The sequence below is a fragment of the Cyprinus carpio genome, chromosome B13, assembly GCF_018340385.1.
Source record: "Cyprinus carpio isolate SPL01 chromosome B13, ASM1834038v1, whole genome shotgun sequence".
NCBI classification, from domain to species: domain Eukaryota; kingdom Metazoa; phylum Chordata; class Actinopteri; order Cypriniformes; family Cyprinidae; genus Cyprinus; species Cyprinus carpio.
In genome coordinates this window covers 11,577,577-11,598,569 of record NC_056609.1, presented here as the reverse complement: position 1 = coordinate 11,598,569, position 20,993 = coordinate 11,577,577, and the positions used below count along the sequence as shown (strand labels likewise).

General features: G+C 35.5%; 3 protein-coding genes across 4 annotated transcripts; 1 reads left to right on the top strand and 2 right to left on the bottom strand.

The window, feature by feature from the left end:
* Positions 1-1,643: 1,643 nt before the first annotated feature.
* Positions 1,644-5,676, bottom strand: zgc:110319 (uncharacterized protein LOC796111 homolog). Its single transcript, XM_042736535.1, has 8 exons — positions 5,556-5,676; positions 5,138-5,226; positions 4,836-4,971; positions 4,677-4,743; positions 4,472-4,583; positions 4,310-4,373; positions 2,431-2,605; positions 1,644-2,322 (listed from the first exon to the last, which is right to left on the bottom strand). Exons 1-8 carry the CDS (start codon positions 5,609-5,611, stop codon positions 2,251-2,253), a joined length of 771 nt encoding a protein of 256 aa, XP_042592469.1. The 5' UTR covers positions 5,612-5,676; the 3' UTR covers positions 1,644-2,250.
* Positions 5,677-6,878: 1,202 nt separating this feature from the next.
* On the top strand, positions 6,879-12,486 carry LOC109100789 (transmembrane protein 150A-like). Its single transcript, XM_019114225.2, has 7 exons — positions 6,879-7,125; positions 8,679-8,726; positions 8,811-8,882; positions 8,972-9,039; positions 9,177-9,307; positions 10,772-10,949; positions 11,757-12,486. The coding sequence occupies exons 1-7, from the start codon at positions 7,061-7,063 to the stop codon at positions 11,945-11,947; spliced, it is 753 nt and encodes a 250-aa protein (XP_018969770.1). The 5' UTR covers positions 6,879-7,060; the 3' UTR covers positions 11,948-12,486.
* A 1,989-nt stretch (positions 12,487-14,475) lies between these two features.
* Positions 14,476-20,598, bottom strand: LOC109100790 (eukaryotic translation initiation factor 4E-like). 2 transcript variants are annotated; one of them, XM_042736534.1, is made up of 7 exons: positions 20,479-20,598; positions 19,340-19,431; positions 16,922-17,017; positions 16,758-16,821; positions 16,417-16,530; positions 16,193-16,332; positions 14,476-15,617 (listed from the first exon to the last, which is right to left on the bottom strand). In XM_042736534.1, the coding sequence occupies exons 1-7, from the start codon at positions 20,494-20,496 to the stop codon at positions 15,503-15,505; spliced, it is 639 nt and encodes a 212-aa protein (XP_042592468.1). In that variant the 5' UTR covers positions 20,497-20,598; the 3' UTR covers positions 14,476-15,502. The 2 variants fall into 2 exon arrangements, with proteins under 2 accessions (XP_042592468.1, XP_042592467.1); XM_042736533.1 differs by having other exon boundaries at positions 20,428-20,497.
* Positions 20,599-20,993: the final 395 nt, after the last annotated feature.

Below are 20,993 nucleotides of genomic sequence, written 5' to 3'. Positions count from 1 at the left end.
AATAAGAGCAAGATTGTTAACTTAATGTAAAAAAAAAAAAAAAAAAAAAAAAAAAAAAACCTCTGACATGCTGTCTATTTAGAGAGCTTACTAGTTTTTGAAACACAGCCAATGCCATCTGTCAGCTCCAGGACACTGTTTACAACCTCTCCCTGCTTTAAAACTCAGCTTAAGTCCAGATAAACAGCGAATAAGAAACATTAACTTCTTTGTGACCTTTGTTTGAAGACCCAAATAATCAGTTTTACCACAATCTTTTTATCTGCACTAGTCTAGCTTAGCACACCAACGTATTCTCAACGCAGCAAGCTAATGATGAGCAGCTAACGCCGAACACAACAACACTGACCAAACCATTGAAAACCTCGTTTTTATGTCCGTCAACCACTACGAAGCGTATCAACTTAGACTAAACAGCAGTCTCAGTGGTAGTATGTAAAGCACAGTTGTACTGACTGCAGTGTTTTGTTTTTCAGCAGTGCTGTCTGATCCGGGCCCTCGCACGAGCACACTGTCTAGTGTTCTGTCCACACACTTACCAGTCTCCTTTACACCTCAGAAGTGTGTACGGTGTGCGCAGAATAACACACAGTCGAGTGCATGACAAAGCATTAATAAAATAACGAAATTCAGTCAGCATGTAAGCATGCAGGCTAGCTGTTATTGTCGCTGCTTACCCTCCGTCGTCTCTCATGCACCGGTAGAAACACACTGAAACCTGAATGAAGCGCGTGCGCAGTTCGCGTTAGTGCAACACTGATCCAGGATCGGGAAAAACTTGACAGTGCCGCATACTGAAGCACATACAAACAATCCTACAATATACATATGTTATATGTAGTACATATATAACTAAATCGTTTTTATTATTATTCGTCATATTATTACTTAATAATTTGACTTCAGATCATGGTTTTAGACCAGCTGAAACTGTAGACTGTTCAGGCACATTGCTTTCAGAAATCAACGTTTTTTATTACTTATTTCTCATTATGCTGTGTAGCTTGCAAAGTTAAATAAAATAATAATAATTAGGATTTTCCAATGACGTAGTAGTAAACAGGCAAGACTGTTTAAATGTCCCCTGAAAGTTTGATTTTTAAGTTTTAAGTTTCTAAAATCATTTCTATGACGAAACAGGACAATAGTCCAATTGTCCAATTGTTTTTGTAAAGTAAAACACGCTCACTAACTAAATGAATGAGTGAATAAATAAATAAAAATTGCTGTCTCAAAAAAATAAATAAATAAATAAATTATAATATATATATATATATATATATATATATATATATATATATATATATATATATATTAATATATAAAATCAAGAATAAGTTACAAAATTTCACCATATATATGTGTCAGGCTCATATCCCAAAATATTTAATGCTGTTAAATTCTTCAAAGGAGTGTTTTTGGACATTTTTATATTAGATATTTAAATGAATCATTCTGGAGCAATTCGTGAAACATGTTAGTTCATAAATATGTTGACCTTTTTACACTGAAATGAAAAATTGAGGGAAAAAAAGATTAAAAAGAACAAATTGCATGTTCAACAATTTGTTTCAAAACTATTTTAACCCAAGAGGGAGAAAAGTGGTAAACAGAAGGACAAGTATCTACACCAAGACCATCGATAGTTTATACACAACTGTTTTATTGCATTATAGGTCTGCCAGAACTGCTGGATTGCAGCTGTAGATGATCAAGAATACAGACTTTCACAACGGACCTCATTCTCAAAGACTCTTAGAGCTGTGGAAGATCCGCATTACTTCAAGTGGTCATTTCAGATTTGAGAATGTATCAGGAACACAGCATTGTATTTCTGCTATAAAAGAACTCCCACTTAAATACTGCACTCACCAGACATCCAGGTGAAATTGCAATGTTCAATAAACATCGTAATTAAAAGCATAACCGTCTTCAATTTAACCTTTTCACTCAGACAAGTAACAAACCAGTTAAGAAAGCTTGTAACTCAGTGAGTGCAGATGAGTGCCAGTCAGAACAAATAAAGGAAGGTGTGGAAAAGTGCAATTGTCTTGTACTTGCAATCACAATTTTGCACCATTATATTAGAAACAGAACAACTTACAACTTTGAGCTTGGTTAAATATAACATTATATTCTAGATTCTGCACCTTAAACATACAGCTTCCTTATGGAGTGTGTGAATCCCACTAGAATTATGACACAACAATAGCCAATTGAAATATGTGGACAGCAGAGCTGGGTCTTATGCTATGAGTCTTGCAATTTCTTCTCCACTTCTGCAAACACCTTCATGTTGACCTCATCCACTTCATCCTCGACCTTATTAAATGAAATAACATGCAATAGTGAATAATGAAAGTCATGATCACTGTAGTTAAATATGCAAAAGATGTTCTCATGAATAACTGATGGATTTATATCTCTCACCTGTTCTACCTTGTCCACCTCAGGTATATAAAACTGCAGCATGTTCTGGATGCCATTTTTTAGGGTAACTGTGGAGCTGGGACAGCCCGTACAGGAGCCAACCAGCTTCAGCTTCACTGTGCCATCCTCGAAGCCTTTGAATATGACATCGCCACCATCCTCCTGAACCGTGGGTCTTAAAGAAACTTTAGTTTAGTTTAATCATTTATAAAGCACATTTCAAAACAAGAGAAGTTGCAACCAAAGTGCTGTACAGAGGTATTAAAACACAATTAAAACAGAATTAACACACTGGATCCAAACCTTGGGAGACAAATGTAAAAATATAAACACCCTCAATTAAAACAAAGAATACATATAAGTTTTTAGTGAAGATTTAAAAGTAGAAACAGAAGCGCAGACTATTCCAGAGTCTGGGAGCAGCCACAGAGAAAGCCTGGTCACCTTTAGTTTTGTAACGTGAGCGAGGAACAGAACAAAAGAAGTTGACTGGAAGAACGAAAGGATCTTGAGGCATTGTACGGGAAAAGAAGATCACTTATATACTGAGGGGCAAGACCATGTAAAGCTTTATAAACAAAAAGCTAAATTTTAAAATCAATCCGGTACTTAACCGGTGACCAGTGGTGAGGGGCAAGCACAGGAGTAATGTGCTGACACTTTTTTTAGTGCCAGTCAAAATCCTGGCTGCTGCGTTTTGAACCATCTGCAGACGATTTACAGTTGAATTAGGCAAACCCAGGTATAAAGAGTTACAATTATCCAACTTTGAGGTAATAAATGCATGATTAAAAGGTTTCAAGGTCTTTCTTAGAGAGCATCATCTTGATTTTGGCAATAGATCTTAGCTGAAAGAAACTACTTTACAGCACTAATCTGCTTATCGAAACGTAAATTGGAATCAATAATGACATCAAGATTTCTGACACAGTCATGAACATTTGAAGACAGAGAACCAAACTGATTAACTATGTCAGAGGTCATATCTGGTGGGGCGAACATAATTAAATTTTTTTAGCTGTAAGAAGTTCATGTCCATTCAACATTTTATGTCACACAGGCCAGACACAGAACCAGTATTATTTTTGATAGGAAAGTCATGTTATGTCATCGGCATAAAAGTGGTATGAATAATATTGTGTCTCTGAATAATATGACCAAGTGGAAGCATATATATAATGCAAACAGAAGAGGACCCAGAATGGAGCCCTGGGGTACACCATAATATATTGGAGCATTGAATGAAAAACAGTTCAAAGCACTGAACTCTGCTGGTCTTTGAATACTTTCAATACATAACTAGCTCCCAATTTAAATGTCCTGTCCATATATACAGTACTTTTACTGTGTTGTGCTAAAAGCTTTCCATGCTTATGGCTAATATTGACATTCAGAAAAGATTAAACATGCTTTCAATATTTTTTGGAATGAAAATTTAATTTGTGATGAGGATGCAATTTAGAATTTAAATTATTACAATTTAAAATGTTAACGACTTTATTTTTTTTCTATTTTAATATATTTTACAATTTAATTTATTCCTGTGATGCAAAGCTGAATTTTCAGCATCATTACGCCAGTCTTCAGTGTCACATGATCCTTCAGAAATGAATACGCTCAAAAACATTTCTTCTTATTATCAATGTTGAAACCAGTTGTGCTGCCTAATATTTTACATCTTGATACATTTTTTTAGGATTCTTTGAAGAAACTGTTAGCAGCATTTATTTTAAATAAAAGTCTTTTGTAACATTATAAATGTCTTTAATATCACTTTGGATCAGCTTAATGAATCTTTGCTCGAAAAAGTACTAATTTTATAAAAAATAAAAGGCCTTTAAACTATAGTCTATGTTGAATCAAAACAAAATAAACATACCTGATCCGTGTGTCTAAAAGCTCCTTAATCATTAAGACAATTTCATCATCATCTTCTGTAATACCTAAAGAATTAAGAAATAAAGATACAAATTTTAAATACAATCAGGATGTATTTAGTCAATTTCTACATGTATTTAGTCAATGCGCATGTCCCGCTCACTGCTCTCAGCGTGTGTTGCTCCCATTGTGATGGCCTCTCCACTCTCAAAGAACTTAGTAATGACCTCAATAGCATGCCGCTTAATGTCTGTCCATTCAACATCATCGTCTGTCTTTAATCAGTAACAACAAATTCACAAATTGAGTTAAATGCAACATCCAAAAAGGCTAGCAACCAAACAGACTGTCTTTTTGCTGAACACTACCTTTGTCAATGTGATAAAATCTGGGCCATAAAAGACACTTTTTATTCCCTCAATTTGGAAAAGATCCCTGTTGGATGATTATAACAAATGTATTTAACACACAGCAAGGCTTTACCCTTAATGTGCACAAGGACAATATACTCTGATAATGAAGCTTACCTGGCTAAAGGGGAGCTCTCTGCCGAATTTGATGTTGGGAAATCTCGAGTCCCCGTCCCCAGCACAGGCTTACCGGGAAGAAACTTTAGACTTCTGGGGTTTGGTGTGTCTTGAGTTAAAATTGAAATCATCCGTACTGCAATAAAAAAAAAAAAAAAAAAAAATATTTAAAAGTCCTCAGTGAGATTACAAGACTAGTTTGCAATATTAAATTCAATAGCATTACAAGCTTTAATTCATCAAAAGTAAGTGATGTGTCATGGAATAAAGAGGATATCAGGTAAAAAAATAACACGCCTCACCTGAGAATGGTTTGCATTGATAATGTTGATACTGTATTCTATGAGCAGCCCACATTGAATAGCACTCTTTTCTGTCATTTACAGGCAATCTAAGAGAGAATATACGCGATTACAGTCTCTACACTCACTATAAAGGCATGAAAGGAATATATATATATATATATATATATATATATATATATATATATATATATATACACACACACACACACACACACACACACACACACACACACACACACACACACACTTTTATGACAGATAAAGTTGATGCCAAGGTAATCGTGTTACTGTAGTATTTTGGTGGAAACTACGGTTACTGTGGTAAACCAGCACAATCATCATTTGATATTATATTATGCAACAATACACATCTTCGATCTGAATACTGTAAAATATGCAATATGTCATTTCCAACCTCAACTGACGCGACCGTAAGAGGCGCAGTAGTCTCCATCTTACAGACGCCGCCATCTCGATTGTTTTGAAATTTAGGACCCCAGAGCGGACAATAATTATCCTGCTGAAAAATACCACGTTGTGTATGTTAAGTGAATAATGTGCGTTATTAAAAATACATATAGTGCTTATATAAACATGTGGCGAAATGCATATGAAATAAGAGTGAATCACGACAAAACAGCTGCATTGCACCTGACATGCAAATATAAAAAGAGGCGCAAGTGGACTCTAGTGGGCTCTATAATTAGCCCAAAATGAAAATGCACTCACATCCATGACTGATTAAACTATGTTTACGTTCTCTTTTGCATAACACGGAAGATGTTAGGAATGGTCAGCCTGTCAGTTTCTCACATGCTGTCTACATTTCCTGTTGAGGTCATAAAAATATTGTGACTAATAATGTATGCAGGATGTGGGTTGTTGAATTTATGTCTTTATTTGGACTGAGATGCAATCAGATTAAGAGTCTTAAATTCGGCATTAAAGCATTGAACTGACAGACTGCATTTATATAATGCAGGCCCTAATTATATAATTCATGATGCATATTAACCTTTTGAATTATGTTGCAAGCCTTTCTAAATGTTATTTTAAAGTACCCTTTCCAAAAAGTAGTATACTTAAAGTTTATTTTTTTTCTTCAAGTATACTTAAGTAAAGTTCAAGTATATTTAGACTTTTTGTAAGTATAAGTCAAGTATACTTAAATGTCATTTTAAGTATATTTCTGAGGAGTACATAAAGCCCATTTCTGAGAAGTACATAAAAAGTAAACTAAAAGCATACTTTTCCTATTTTTAGTTTAAAAGAAGTATATTAATCCATACATTATGTGTCTTCTGGCTTCACAAGATTAGGTATGATGTTACTCTTGGGTTCTTCCACACAAAGGACTGAAAAGGCTTTTACAGCAGTAGGCCTATGATTTATTTATTGATATCAATCAAAATATTGAAATAGATGTCTGTTTTTGACAGTCCTACTGCATTCAAAGAGAATAAATTAGTGCTTAAACATTTCGAGGGATCCTTGTTGTGACTAGATGACACTTAGATGTTCTGATTTGATTGAAGGTGGAACTTGACCTGAAAAGTTTGGGAAGCACTGCTCTTAAATGACATGCTCTCAGGATCATAAGTAAACACAAGGCTGAGGTGACTCAACACTTGCCTTGTGGCTGTTATATTCTCTTTTCTTAAAGAAGGTGATAACCTTATAGAGGAGTGGCTGGACGTGGTGGAAAGCTTCCTCTGCTTATTTATGTAAGAATGTAGCTCATCTGGTAGCAGAGACGGTAAACCGGTAAGGCCAGCAGCAATGTGAAAGATGCTGAAGGACGTGTTGGCGTGTTTTTGAGGGGCTGATATGTCAGTCAGCTTTTCAAGACCTCCGTGGAAGGATCACTCCTGAGATTATCAGCGCTTTATTTTATTCTTGAACCAACTTTCTCCAAGAAACATGGCTGTTTGGGTGATCTTACCAGTTGTTCTGTGTGCCGTCTCATTCGTCGGGTGTTGGACAGTGTGAGTTCACAAGATTTTTTGCCATTTCTCTCAATTTAAATGACATATTGCAAATGAATGGTCAATTAAAACTCAGAGATTTTTCTTACAGTCTTTTATTACTGATAACATTTTTGCATTACTGTTATTATTATTTTGTTATTATTATATCTCTTCACTGTTTATGAGAATGCTATATAGATAGATAGATAGATAGATAGATAGATAGATAGGCATAGTTTTAATCGTAATTTACATTTCAGTCATAATTCACAAATATATATATTATGCCATTGGTGCTGACGTGTAAATGATTGTTGCATAACAAGCTGAACAACAAAGCAACAACAAGAGGCAAGTAATGTCAGTGCTGATGTCATAAGCGTCAAGGCACATTACACTTTAAACTCAGTAACCGAAGTCAGGATCAGAAAAACTCAATGAGTCTCAAATCAGTCTTTTCTACTCTCTGGAAGGGGAGTCTGATCTAAGATAAATTATCACACACATTGTTAAACGCTCGTCGATTTCTGTGTTACTTATTAAACAATCCTAATGCATCTCTACTAGAGCTAAATAGAAAAATAAAATCACAAAATCACAGTACTAATTTTCTAATTTTAGTACTATTTTTCTTTTCCTTCTTTTTTCTCACGGTCTATATATATATATATATATATATATATATATATATATATATATATATATATATATATATATAAAACATAGCCCTGAAACTTGAAAAAAAAAAGAGATTTGTAAATAAAAAGGCCTATAATTTGATTGTGCCGAGTTAAAAATATCAATAAAACATTACATAATGCCCTATCAAAAAACAAAAGCAATCAAAAGTTTTAATTACAAAAAGAAGTATTCACAATGTATAATTTTTTTTTGCACTAAAAATCTTTTCATCTGCACTGTTTGTTCACTGGTGTGCACTCTATCTGCCATGTGCCTTGCGCTGCTTTTTTTAACTTTATTTTTATTTTTTATTATATGTATTTTTTACATTCCCTTATTGTATAGTATCTTATATTTTATATTTGATCTAGATTTTTAGGCTTTACTGTTAGTGTTATCTGTATGCACTGTGGGTCTGAGAGTAACGCAATTTCGATTATCTGTATGTATGTACTGTACATGTGGAAGAATTGACAATAAAGCAGACTTGACTTGACTTGACTTTAATTTACAATCTGCAAGGAGTGGCATAAATTAGGCATAAAATATTGTCAGGTTCTCCAGAATCATTTATAGAGTATAAATAGGCTGTGAATGGAACAAATAGTTAGTAAGCTGGCTCAAAGGAAGACAGGAATCATGTCTTTGTGGCAGTTGTTCTGGTCATTTAGGGTTAATACAAGCTTTCTTCACCTTACAAATGGTTGTCAAAATCAAAATGATCTGAATCACACAGATTCAGCAAAAAAGGCATTTGGAATTAGAACAACAAAATTAGTAAGAAACCAGTATTGGATTTCATTCAGCAAATATGATGCCGAACAGTGTAATGTATGAATCAAAGTGACTCAAAATGATTTGTGTTGTAAAGAGTTCTCTTGTCTTTACAGATACGGACTTGCATTAAGTTTTAACCATGTCTGCTCACTTAATAACTGGTAAAGTGATGAGTTCAACCAGCAGTATTTAATGCTATCATTCTGTTATGCATGTTTCATTATAACAATTTTTTAATGTAACAGGGAATATAGAAATTCATGTCACCCAAATGAAACAGGAATTTGCTGCACCCTGGATAATGTTCCCACCATAAGGTCTGCAAAACACATTAACCTCTAAAACACCTGTTATTTTCCATTTCATATTCCAAAAGAATGACAGGCATTTTCTGCTTATTTTGCAGCACAAGTGGAACAAACTTTCCAGAAAACTCCCTTTTCACAGCAACAATCAATGCTGGTTCATTTTTGTGTGGGTTTTCAGATTATGTTTCACATCTTGACAAAACGCATTCAGTTAAATATCATTTTTATCACTCATGGTAGTGAATTGTATTGTGGTTTAAAGAGAGACAATCTGTGTAATACATCTTCTCTTTGTCTGCACAGTTCTGATTTTCTGTGTTTTCCATCATGCACACATCTTGGACAGGAACAGTGTTCATTCGCTTCTCAGTAAGATTGCTGTGATTTTAGGCTGTGTGGTGTCTGTGGGTGCTTTCACGGCAGGGAACTGCAATGTAAGTACAGTAGAATACCCTTGAGTGATTTTACTTCTTTTTTTGTATAAGCGCTGACAAATCACTACAAAAATTCTTAAAGGAATAGTTCACCCAAAAATGAAAATTGGCTGAAATTTAACTCACCCCCAGACCATTCAAGATGTAGATGAGCTTGTTTCTTCATCAGAACAGATTTTGAGAAATTTAGCATTACATCAGTTGCTCACCAGTGGATCCTCTGCAGTGAATGGGTGCCGTCAGAATGAGTGTCCAAACAGCTGATAAAAACATCACAATAATCCACAAGTAATCCACATGACTCCAGACAATCAATTAACATCTTGTGAAGCAAAAACCTGCATGTTTGTAAGAAACAAATCCATCAACTTCAAAACATTGTTTCTAAAATACTAGAATCCTTTATCCATTATATTGCTTTCTCCAGTGAAAAAGTTGTCTCCTGTTAATCTGGAGAGAAATATGTACAGATCAAGCACCACTTACAGAGTGAAAACAGTCCAAAACAGTGGATTTTGATGTGAGAGGACAACAGGGAATTAAGTTTTTCACTAGACGAAGCATTATTATGGATTATGGACACTTATTCTGGCCAGAAGTCACAGTTTAAAGTTAAAACACCTTAATAATGGGTTTGTTTATTACAAACACACACTTGCCTTCACAGAATGTTAATTAACTGAATTATTGATTATTGTGGTGTTTTCATCAGCTTGGAGTCTCATTCTGACGGCACCCATTCACTGCAGAGAACCCAATGCTGAACAAGTGGTGCTAAATTTCTTGAAATCAAACTGATCTATATCTTAAGTGGCCTAAGGGTAAGCAAATTTTTTTGCAGATTTTCATATTTGGGTAAATCATTAATTTAATAAAAGCATTCTCAGGTGAAATGGCCTTAACAAAAGAGTCTAACTCTTTCCTTACTTTCAGTGGCTTCACTCTGAGAAAAACAAACAAACAAAAACACAGATAAAAATAAAGATCCTTAACCATGTATATAAGATAACAGGTTGTATGACAACATTCATGTGAAGTCAATCATAGGTGGAGTCACAAAACAAACTTAATGCATAAACATGCTTTAATAACAAATGTAACTTTTTTATTATTGTTTTTATATTTAATTACATTTTGACTATACAACCAAATCACAAACTTCTGTATTATGTATCCTTGTTTAAAACAGAATTACCTGAAACATTCTCAATACTTACTGTACTCACATAGTTCTATGAAGTACCTTTATTCTTGGAAACTTTACATAACACAAAAGGTCCTTTACAGTTTGATATATTTTTAAAATGTTTTTCACATTAATTAAAAAAAAGGTTCACTTAAAGGTACTTTGAGAAATCCACAATGGTTCTAAAATGGCATCAGTGGGAAACACCTTTTTTTAGAGTGTGTAGTGAAATGACCAAATAGATATGAATAGACCTTGTTCCCTGTGTTTTCTTGCAGCCAGCAGAGCTGGTGTTGCTCCATTACCTGGGTGCTGCTGTGAGCTTTGTGTTTGTGTGTCTGTACATGACCATCCTCACCTCCCTCACTAGTAAATGTATGCTGACTGGATGTGAACGGGTCCTCTACCCTCTACGCATCGTCTCCTCATTTATCCAGATCACTGCCACCATCCTCTGTATCCTTTTATGCTCAAAATATTTTCCTTTTTTTTTTATTAATTATGGTTCAGTATGTATATGCTTACAAAAATCCAAAATGTCAGCAAGAATGAAATACAGGTGAGAAGGAAGAGCGGTTGTAGTTGAAGGTGTCTTTTTAGATATACACGGTCCCTAGCAATTTTATAGAAATAAAGTAATATTATTTTATAGAAATAAAGCAGACTCATTTAGGAAAACATTATGTAAAAATAGGTTAAAAAGGCTCAAAAAAGTGTTCAGATATGTGGGATTGATGTTTTAATAAGAAGTTGCATATGTTCACCAAGTCTTAAAAATACAGTAAAAGCTATTAGTTAAAAATGATTACAATTTAAAATAAGTATATGTTTTATACATTAATATAATTTAATTTATTCCTGTGATGCGTCATTATTTCAGTGTCACATGATCCTTCAGTAATCAGTCTAATATGCTGATTTGCTGCTCAAAAAAAAAAAAAAATTAAAATAAAAATGATTAAAGTTAAAAATGTCCTTTATAAGACTCATATCACTCAATTCTGTCATTTATATTACTCATCCTCATGCATTTCTTTCTTCTGTGAAACAAAAAAGGAGATATTTTGGAGAATGTTGATAAGCAGTTTCGGCACCCATTGTATTTTTTGGTCCCTGCCTGTTATTGTTACCAACATTCTTCGAAATATCTTCTTTTGTGTTCCACAGGCAGGTGTGGAGCTACATGAGGGTGCGTCATTGAAGAACTATCCCTTATAGCTAGTTATCAGATTTGTTTTTCCTCCATAACTCTTCTTTCATCAGATGGCATCTTCTTCATCCAGGAGGATTACTTCTTCAAGCACATCTCTGCTGTCTTTGAATGGTTTCTGTGCGTCAATCTGGAGCTCTATGAACTCAGCTACTCTGTGGAATTCTACTTTTTCTCCTCATCAATGCTTTCAGTGCTTTTAGCCAAGAAAGAAGAGAAACCACTCATTTTGTCTCAATGTTAAAAATCCTTCAGAACTTGATAGTTTTTCATTTTAGGTCCGTTATGGATCTTATAAACCATTTTAAATATAACCTCATTCAAACAGCAGCTCTACTCAGGGGACTTTTGAAGACTTGTAAAGGATTTGTACATACTTTTGAAGTTGTAATATAATGTACATACTCCTTGAGATAGCAAGCACTGAATTTACATTAGAGCAGGATACTCATTTTTTTTTCTCTCAGACTGGAGCAACAGGCACTTTGAATTTCTCAGTTTCTTTCTAACCATCTTTACTTTAAAAATACTACAATATTTGAACTCAAATCTAGATTTCCTGTGAGCAACCGTAACTTGGTCGGTGCATGGAATTTAAATGATTGTTCAGTGTTGACCTCACACTTTTAATCTAATCACTCAATCCCTTGATAATGTGGAAATCAACTGCTTGCAGGAAATGTTATTGTCAGAAATGAAAGTGTCATAAGATCTATGCAGAAAAAGATAAGAATAATCCATTCATAGTCACAGGTTTATCTCAAATTAAATTATTTTCCATTATCCCTTACTGTGTCTGAACTTCAAGACTCTAGATATAGAGGGAATTTAGCTGAAATGCTATGGATAAGTGGTCCAATTTACCTGAAACGACCTTCTATATGTTAGAAAGGGTCAAATTTAATCAAGTTTAACTCTTGATATTTGTGACATTACAATGCAAAAAGATTTGCTGTGTCAAAGCAAGCAACAAAGGGCTCAGTTTTCTGCCTCTGTATGATATTTTGTTGACATTTTATAGTTGTACAGGTACAACTCGTGTCTGCTTAATTGTTGGCATTACTATGACAGACTTTACAGCATTAATTTGTATGTATCAATATGCATGAATCAATTTGACTGCTGAAATTCAGTCTTTTTTGTAAATGCTACTTAAAATAATGTAGACACGTACCTCCTGTTGCCAAATGGCTAATAGAAAAGTTCCCTGGAATGTGAATGGTTTCACAACGTAATGGCCTGCAGGATGTTACCACACACTGGCATATAAAAGTCAAGAGTACAATAATTCAAAAGAAGCAGAAGCACTTGAAACACCTGTTCTGTGTAATTCTGACACACCCATTGTGTTTAACTAAGGAAATTCTTTCTTGCATGCAGTTTTTTAATTTCGCAATTCGTTGACACTTTCAGGTTTAATGGAGTAATCATCTAAAGTTTTCTTACTGCCATTTTTATTATTAAGCAATGTAGTCATCTATGTATTGGCCTACTGTGTGCTAGAAGAGTGACTTTGTTAAAGTTATGTACTTCAACTGCTATTAGACAAAGACACTGATGCAGCTGAGGACTCTGGACCTATGCTAAAGAATAGCGTTGAAATGAGTCCTAAAACCTGGAAACTAGTTAGCATTTTTGCACTCAAAATGTAAGGTGTGTGGCAAACACAAGCTCAAGATATTTACACTTTTTATTATATGACATAAAATGCATCAGTAATACCCAACTAGTGATTTTTAAGCGTCTTGAAGGCAGTTGCTAACAAGTAGACAAATGGGACAAAAAGGGTTTTCAGGGACATTAAACAGGAAAACTCATCTACTCACTAGTCCGCTTTTACAGTTTTGTTTTGTTTATAATTGTGCTCTAAAGAGTTGTCTAAAGCTTAGTAATGGTGACGTTGAAGCTTTACAACCCATTATGTAGTTTGCTGTGGTTTACTCCTGGTGACTGTATTTAATTTATAAAAGCTGTGCTCATTTGTGAAGATTATCTTGATAAGGGAAATGTTTTATTGGTCTCAGAGCTTATTTTCTGCAACAATCCAAAAGCCAATGGAAAACCGGGGCGATGCTACACTCTTAAAAATAAAGGTGCTTAAAAGGTTCTTCACAGCGATGCCATAGAAGAACCACTTTTGGTTCCACAAAGAACCATTCAGTCAAAGGTTCTTTAAAGAACCATCTCTTGCTTATCTTTTTATAATCCGAAGAACCTTCTTTCACCACAAAGAACATTTTGTGAAACAGAAAGATTCTTCAGATATTAAAGGTTCTTTATGGAACCATTTAGACAAATCAAGGTTCTTCTATGGCATCATGAAGCACCTTTATTTTTAAGAGTGTAACCTCTAGTTTGGTCTACAGAAACACATGATAACTGCAGAACTATATTAGTTGATCTTAAATCAACACTGTAACCTTTTCTGCATTTAAAATGTTACCAAATAGCCTTTTTGTTTTATCCCAAATCACTACGGTACATTTATAATAAGTGATTATTTTAGGACTACTGTAGCCTGTTCGGGTCGTCACCGCTGCGGAGTAACACATACCTGCGTGTACCGCCACAGACATAAACTTGGAGAAGTAGCTCCGGTTAGAATGTTCTTCCGCGGGATGCGTGCAGTTCTGTTTATTAACCGCTAGTGCCGCTTCTAGTACCCGTTCAAAAATACACTGGGAAATTTGTTCATGCTTATGGCAACACCTAACATAATTGTTCAACTTTCAGGTAGGTTTGAACTCAAGAGAAGAAAGAAACGGGGGAAAATTTCAAATGTTAATGCAAAGCACATAACCTTTACTTTGAAAGAAGGTAATATACATCCTAGAATTACAGATAATAAAGATACATTATGAGCAAAATAAATTCACAATGAATATCCTCTCTTCTTTCACTGATCCAAAAATGTTTACAGTATCAATGAGGGGAAAATGGTAGCAAACCTAAAAAGCATGTATGTCCAGGCATTCACTGAATACACTGTATAAAGAAAAAGAAAAAAAAAGCAAGCAGTAGTCCACACTGCTAAGAACCTCAAAAAGTAACCGAAAGAAAACACGAGCTTGATTTTCACGGTGTTCCTCTCACTACATAGTTCAACTGCAATGCATAAATCATAAATAGATGAAGGGGAGAAACACAACTGTTAGACAGGTCTACAAGCAAGATGCCACAATTCCAGCATAGCTGAAACAATAAATGACCACTCCTCCAAATTCCTAACTTGGAGCGAGAGCAAAAGTAATCCTTTACAAACCTTTAAGATAGTCAGTCTGCAGGCGCCTCTGCAATCACTTCTCATGCCAAACACCTCCAACCACAGCATGTTAAAACAGTTTGGGCCCTTAAAACGTCCGTGTGGATTTAGTTGTGGATTTATTTGTTCATCTGACGGTGAGAAACACTTCATGGCGTGACGCGTGAGAGAAAGAAAGGTTAAAGCAAAGAACGGTAAGTCTCTTATCTAAGCCTTAGAACCTCTTCAGCTAGGTAAGTCTCGGTTAGTCCTTTAAATGACTAAAATGATAACATCAGTAAGATCTAGCTCAACTCGTATAGCTTTATCTGATGCGGTCCTCTCCGAGGTCTAAACAAGCAGACATCCCCTGATCCACACGGTAACGGTGCTCATCATTTCAGGCTGGAGAGCACTACATTTACATATTTGACTTTTTTTTTTTTTTTTTGCTTTTCGTAAAAAGGAAGGACACTACAGTAGTTGACAACTCAAAAGTATTAATGTGATGCGAATTTGAAATTTTATAAACCTACAATGAATTGAAATGAGTTTTCTTCAAACTGAATACATGTTCTTTGTTGTAGAGCCACTTTTGCTTGAGGTGTCGTCATGTGACTGGTATCCGATGAGGGTTTTGCTTGGGAGACTCAAACGCTCTTTGTATTGTTGGCTAGAGGGGAAGAACAACAGATTTCACTGTCACGATGAAGTCTTCGGTACAGAAACGGCTAGATATCAGCATGTTTATATCAAACAAACATTTCAGCTTGGAATTAATAACTTTGTAGTCAGTACGATATATATATATATTTTTTTTTTTAAGAAATTAAGGCTACGTCCAGACGAAGTCAGAGCTTCGTGTGGACAGGGCCTAATACTCAAAGGACGTATTAAACTGATTAAACGTGACAGTAAAGACAATTCTATAAAAGATTTATATTCAAACTTTCTCTTCATCAAAGGATTACAAAACTTTGAAAAGAAATGTTTCTTGAGGAGCAATTATTTCTGAAGAACCATGTGACACCGAAGACTATTCAGCTTTGCATCACAAGAATAAATTACATTTTAAAATATATTAAACTAGCAAATAGTTATTTTAAATTGTAAAACTCTTCATACAAATACAAATAAATGCAGAATGTTCTTTCAAAAGTATCAAAATATCACACTCCGGTAGTACATACATTTGATCTGTCCTTTTAAATTCTTTAATGTGTGGACTGTAGAAAGTAAGCAACATACCCTATCGTCATGATAGCATCCCTGTTTTGGCAGTTGCCCGTCCAGATGGATATTTTATCCCCCTTTGGCCTGACGTTGACCACAGCTCCACACACGTCTTCACTGGCTTCATCAAAGGACTCTCCGATTAAACACAACAGCTGCAGTACAGACAGTCAATATGAAGTTGACCACTAATCCATGTGAAAACGTGAGCAAAAAAAAAAAAAAAGCAAAAGTCTTACTGTCTCCATCCAGTAGCGGTCAAGGTCATTGTGTCGTTGCTGTTTGTTGAGGGTCATTAACCACCTTCCACCGAGTTTATTCCTGTCATCCTCCCACATGGGTTTAATACCATCCTGAGACAATAATCAACATTAACCTGGATATCAGCATTTTGTCATTTTTGCAAATTGCTAACATTCATCTTTTTATCAGCATGCAGATAATTAAAACCACACGTGGCCAGACTGAGCGATGCCCACAGAAACTCAAAAATGCACCTGCTTTGCAAATTTTTTTTTTTTTTGTTAATAATCATCCACAGATTTCAGTTTTGCCATATACACACACTTCCTGATCTTACCTTAAATAAACTGTAGTCACAGCCAAATCCAATCTTACTGGGCTGCTGTATGTGATTGTATAATCTGAGGAGTCAAAGGAATGGTCAAAAGTCAACTTTGTTAAAAGATAAAAAAAAAGGGATGATAATGAGATTTCAATATATGACAAGGGAAAAACACTTACGCCCAGAAATCTTCCACTGTGTCAAATTTGGAGATGAGACGCAGATTTTCTGTCCAACTTTTGCTCTTGTCATTTTTGAAATACCAGAGAGCCCATCTGCAGGGACGCAAAAAAGCACAGTGAGCATTTTGGGTCATTCATATAATATTCATGCAGAAGCTCTCAAAGAGATGACTCATACTGTCCTGTTAACCAATGGAAAACCATGGCTGCTCTACAAAAATTAGAAATATTACATGTTACAGTATTATTTATTATATAGTATAGTATACACTGATCATGTGATTCTCTGACCAGATGGTAAGCAGCTGAAATGATGCAGAAACTCAAGTTCTTTAGTTCATCTTGAATCATGTTCGAGAACACGATCATTAGTTTTCACACAAACTCATGGAGTTGTCACTAAAACTAATACCAAGTCATTCTTAAATCTCAATTCATGCTTGTTTTTCAATTAAAATTTTCAATCTAATTGTTCTACTGATAACTAATGATAAAAAGTGTAATAGGAAAAAAAGGATCTAAAAAATGCAAACAATAAGATTAATTTTATTTAGCAAATACACGTTAAATTTACAATGTTACAAAAGATTCCCGTTTCATATAAATGCTGTTCTTTTGAGCTTTCTATTTACTAAAGAATCCTGACCACACTGAAGACTGGAGTAATGATGCTGAAAATTCAGCTTTGAATCACAGGAATAAATTACATTTCAAAAATACATTAAAATAAAAACAATTATTTTAAATAGTAATAGTATTTCACAATATTACCATTTTAACTTAATTTTGATCAACTTAATGCAGCCTTGGTGAGCATAAGAAACTTCTTTCAACAACATCTAGAGCATAAAAGAACAAAAGTGAATTTTCACCTTCAACAATGTTTCATTCTATCCCGAAGTACAAAAGAAAAAAGGCAGAGAAACAATGCAGCTCCACTAAACAAAAACTGCTTTTGTTATCAGTCATATAAGAGATTGATGAAACCAGCAGAGAGAGCTGGGTATCTGTCACTGACCTGTGGTGAACTTTGAACTTTTGGTTATCTATCTACAAACTAGAAGAAAAAAATAAATGAAGTAGAATGAAAATGTAAAAATGGACTGCCATACAAGCTGAAATGTGAATGCTACACTAGTCTATACTCTATCTTTCAGTAGACTGAGAGACAGATTTCATAATGAACGAAGGTCCTCACAGATCTAAATGTCACAGGAATAAGCCAAGGGCAGTGAAAAGGCAGAAAGGGGTGGAATGAGACAGCTCAACATGTGAGCTCAGCACTTCCTGCAGCATGCTGGCGGACTGCCACCGCATCGCTCATATGACTTTTGAGCTCAGAATGACACTAAACACTACTGCCACCTAAAATATAACTCTCTACACACCATGTCTCACAAGACTAGATTTATATATTTATATTATCTTCTTAAGTAAAAATTTAAGCCAAAAGGCAAAGAAAACAAAAAGTTATTTTTGTTTTTGCTTACAAAAAGTGTTCCCGTCGCTTCATATAACTCAGTTTGCACGTCTGATGGCAGATGGAGTATTCTGATGATGACTTTCATACCTTTTATGGACCTTGACACTGTTATTTACTTGACCGTCTATGGGACAGTCACAGGCCTCCCGGTTTTCATCCAAAATATCTTAAATTGTGTTCCGAAGACGAACAAAGCTTTTACGGGTTTGGAATGACATGGGGGTAAGTGATTAATGACAAAATTTTCATTTTGGGGTGGAGTATCCCTTTAATAAATATTGCCTAGAAAATTGGTAAATTAATTCCAATTTCCAGTTCATTTTTATTTTTTTTATGCTCCTCATATTCACCATCATTTAATAAACATAGCATCATACTGGCTACAAGGCTGCTCTTTAGATATTGGTAAAGATCTCTCCATGGCTCCAGGATGACTGGATCTCATAGACAACTAATGCACTAGGACTGAATTAAGTTATCTGTGCTCAGTAGGGATGTGACGAGATCTCGCGAGATCCGATGTGTCTCGCGAGAACGGACTGGTCTCACGAGAACGTGATGATATCCTTGGCTTGCAAAACATTTTGCAGTGTTTACATTAGAGCTGAACAATAAATCATTTAAAGACTGCGATTGCTGCATATAATTTAATTAAAATAAAAGTTTAATTTCATAAAGTACAAGTTGATTTCAAAATGCACATACATTTTTTGCCTTTTTTTGTGTTTTTCAGTTGAATAAAAGACTTTTTCATCGAGGATTTCTTCAAAAATGTCTAAAAATCTCATCTCGTTCTCATGAACCCAGTCTCGTCTTTCGTCTCGTGGGATAAGTGTCTCGTCACACCCCCAGTGCTCAGTACAGCATGTGTTACAGATGTGTTGCATTGGGAACATCAAATAAAACTACACAAAGAAGAGAAATGAATTTACCTGTTTTGCAAAGGGTGTTTGATGTACTGCTCAGGACTTGTCACAGCACTCGTAGGACTATCAGCACGGCCTTCTTCATTTTCAGTTCCTCGCTACATAAATGCAAAACAGAGACAAATTTCATTTCCAGTAACTTCAAGTTTCACTTCATTAAAAGCGACAGAGCAGAGAAATTTCCACAACTATTTTACAATCCCTAGACAAACCCAGACTTTTCCATGATGGTGGAAAAACGGATTACAGAAAGTTCAGGGTCGGTCCACACAATCACCTCCCCGACACCTTCAACTGCCCTACAGTGCATTTTGCACACCTGCCAGCCTGGGTTCACTGCTAAAGGTGCTCTAGGATAATCTGAGATCTCTGGATAAGTACGTTAGCAAAGATACTAAATGGAAACAGCTGTTGCAATAGCAAACTATCGGCTTCTAAAGCCCTGGACATCAGACAGACTGACTGGATCTGCAGGCCTGTTACCAAGACCACTAACTCGATCACAGAGTGTAGCTCTGATCACACACTGACTATAGAGTTAGTAGTAAGTCTAAAATTTCCAGCTCAGTTTGGAGTCATACACCCTCTACTGTCGGCTACGGTACAAGCTTCTCTAAACACATGCTCACTTATTTCAGCAAACAATGGCTTTCGTGCTATTTACGGAGTCAAACTACACGGTAATGCAGTCGTGCACACTGAAACGTCACATTTAATTGAAATAATTAATTAATGAGCGTATGGAGCAGCCACGACGGAGCAGCCACGACGGAGCGCGCTAGCCGATCACTGCTAGCCATGAACACACGTGTCCAGATATCTGCAGATCTGATCTCATCACGTCGAGCCGAGAGAAAACCCGTCAACATCCACCCTAAGAGCGTGAGGGTATCATTCCGCCGATCCGCAGTGACCCGTTAACGGGTGTGAGGGCTGATGAATCGCCGTTGTCCGAACCCTCCCTGTCTCTGAAGTCACCAGCAGCGGTGGCGCCCCGAAACCCCACTGAACGCATGAAGGACACCTCCAGCTTTTACCAGTGCTGCTCACGGTTTAAACACGTCTCGCAGACAACACAACAGACGCCGCTTTACCATTTCTGGTCGCATTGAAGCCCTAAATGAAAGAAGCGCGCTCCCTCTTACCGGCTCCGAAGTCGCCATCTTGCCTGTGAAAAATCTTCTGACCGTTGGACGCTGCTGCGTCACGCACGCGCTCAGAATCTACGGAAGCTGGCTGGGCTCACGCGCGCTGGACGCGGGAGACAAAAACGCTATTTTGAAACATACTTTTAAAATCAATAGAAACCTAAAATCGTGCTGTGTATTTGGAAGGAAACAAGTGTAATGATGTTTAATGCAACAACAACAATAATAAAGTATTTATTTATTTATTATAACTAATAAAATTCAACTAAATACAAAAATAAGGTCAAAATAATCTTATTGTATTGCAAACAAATGCTAATATTTGAATGATAAAGAATACTTCCTTTAATTTTTTATTGTATTACAGTAAAGAAAAGCACCATTAATGCCAACTGTGAAAGAGATGTCCACTATTTACTTCAGTTTTGCTGGACACTAGTTAGCGCATTAAAATAAGTATACTTACCACATATTTGGGAAAAAATACAGCATACTAGCATAATTGAGACTTT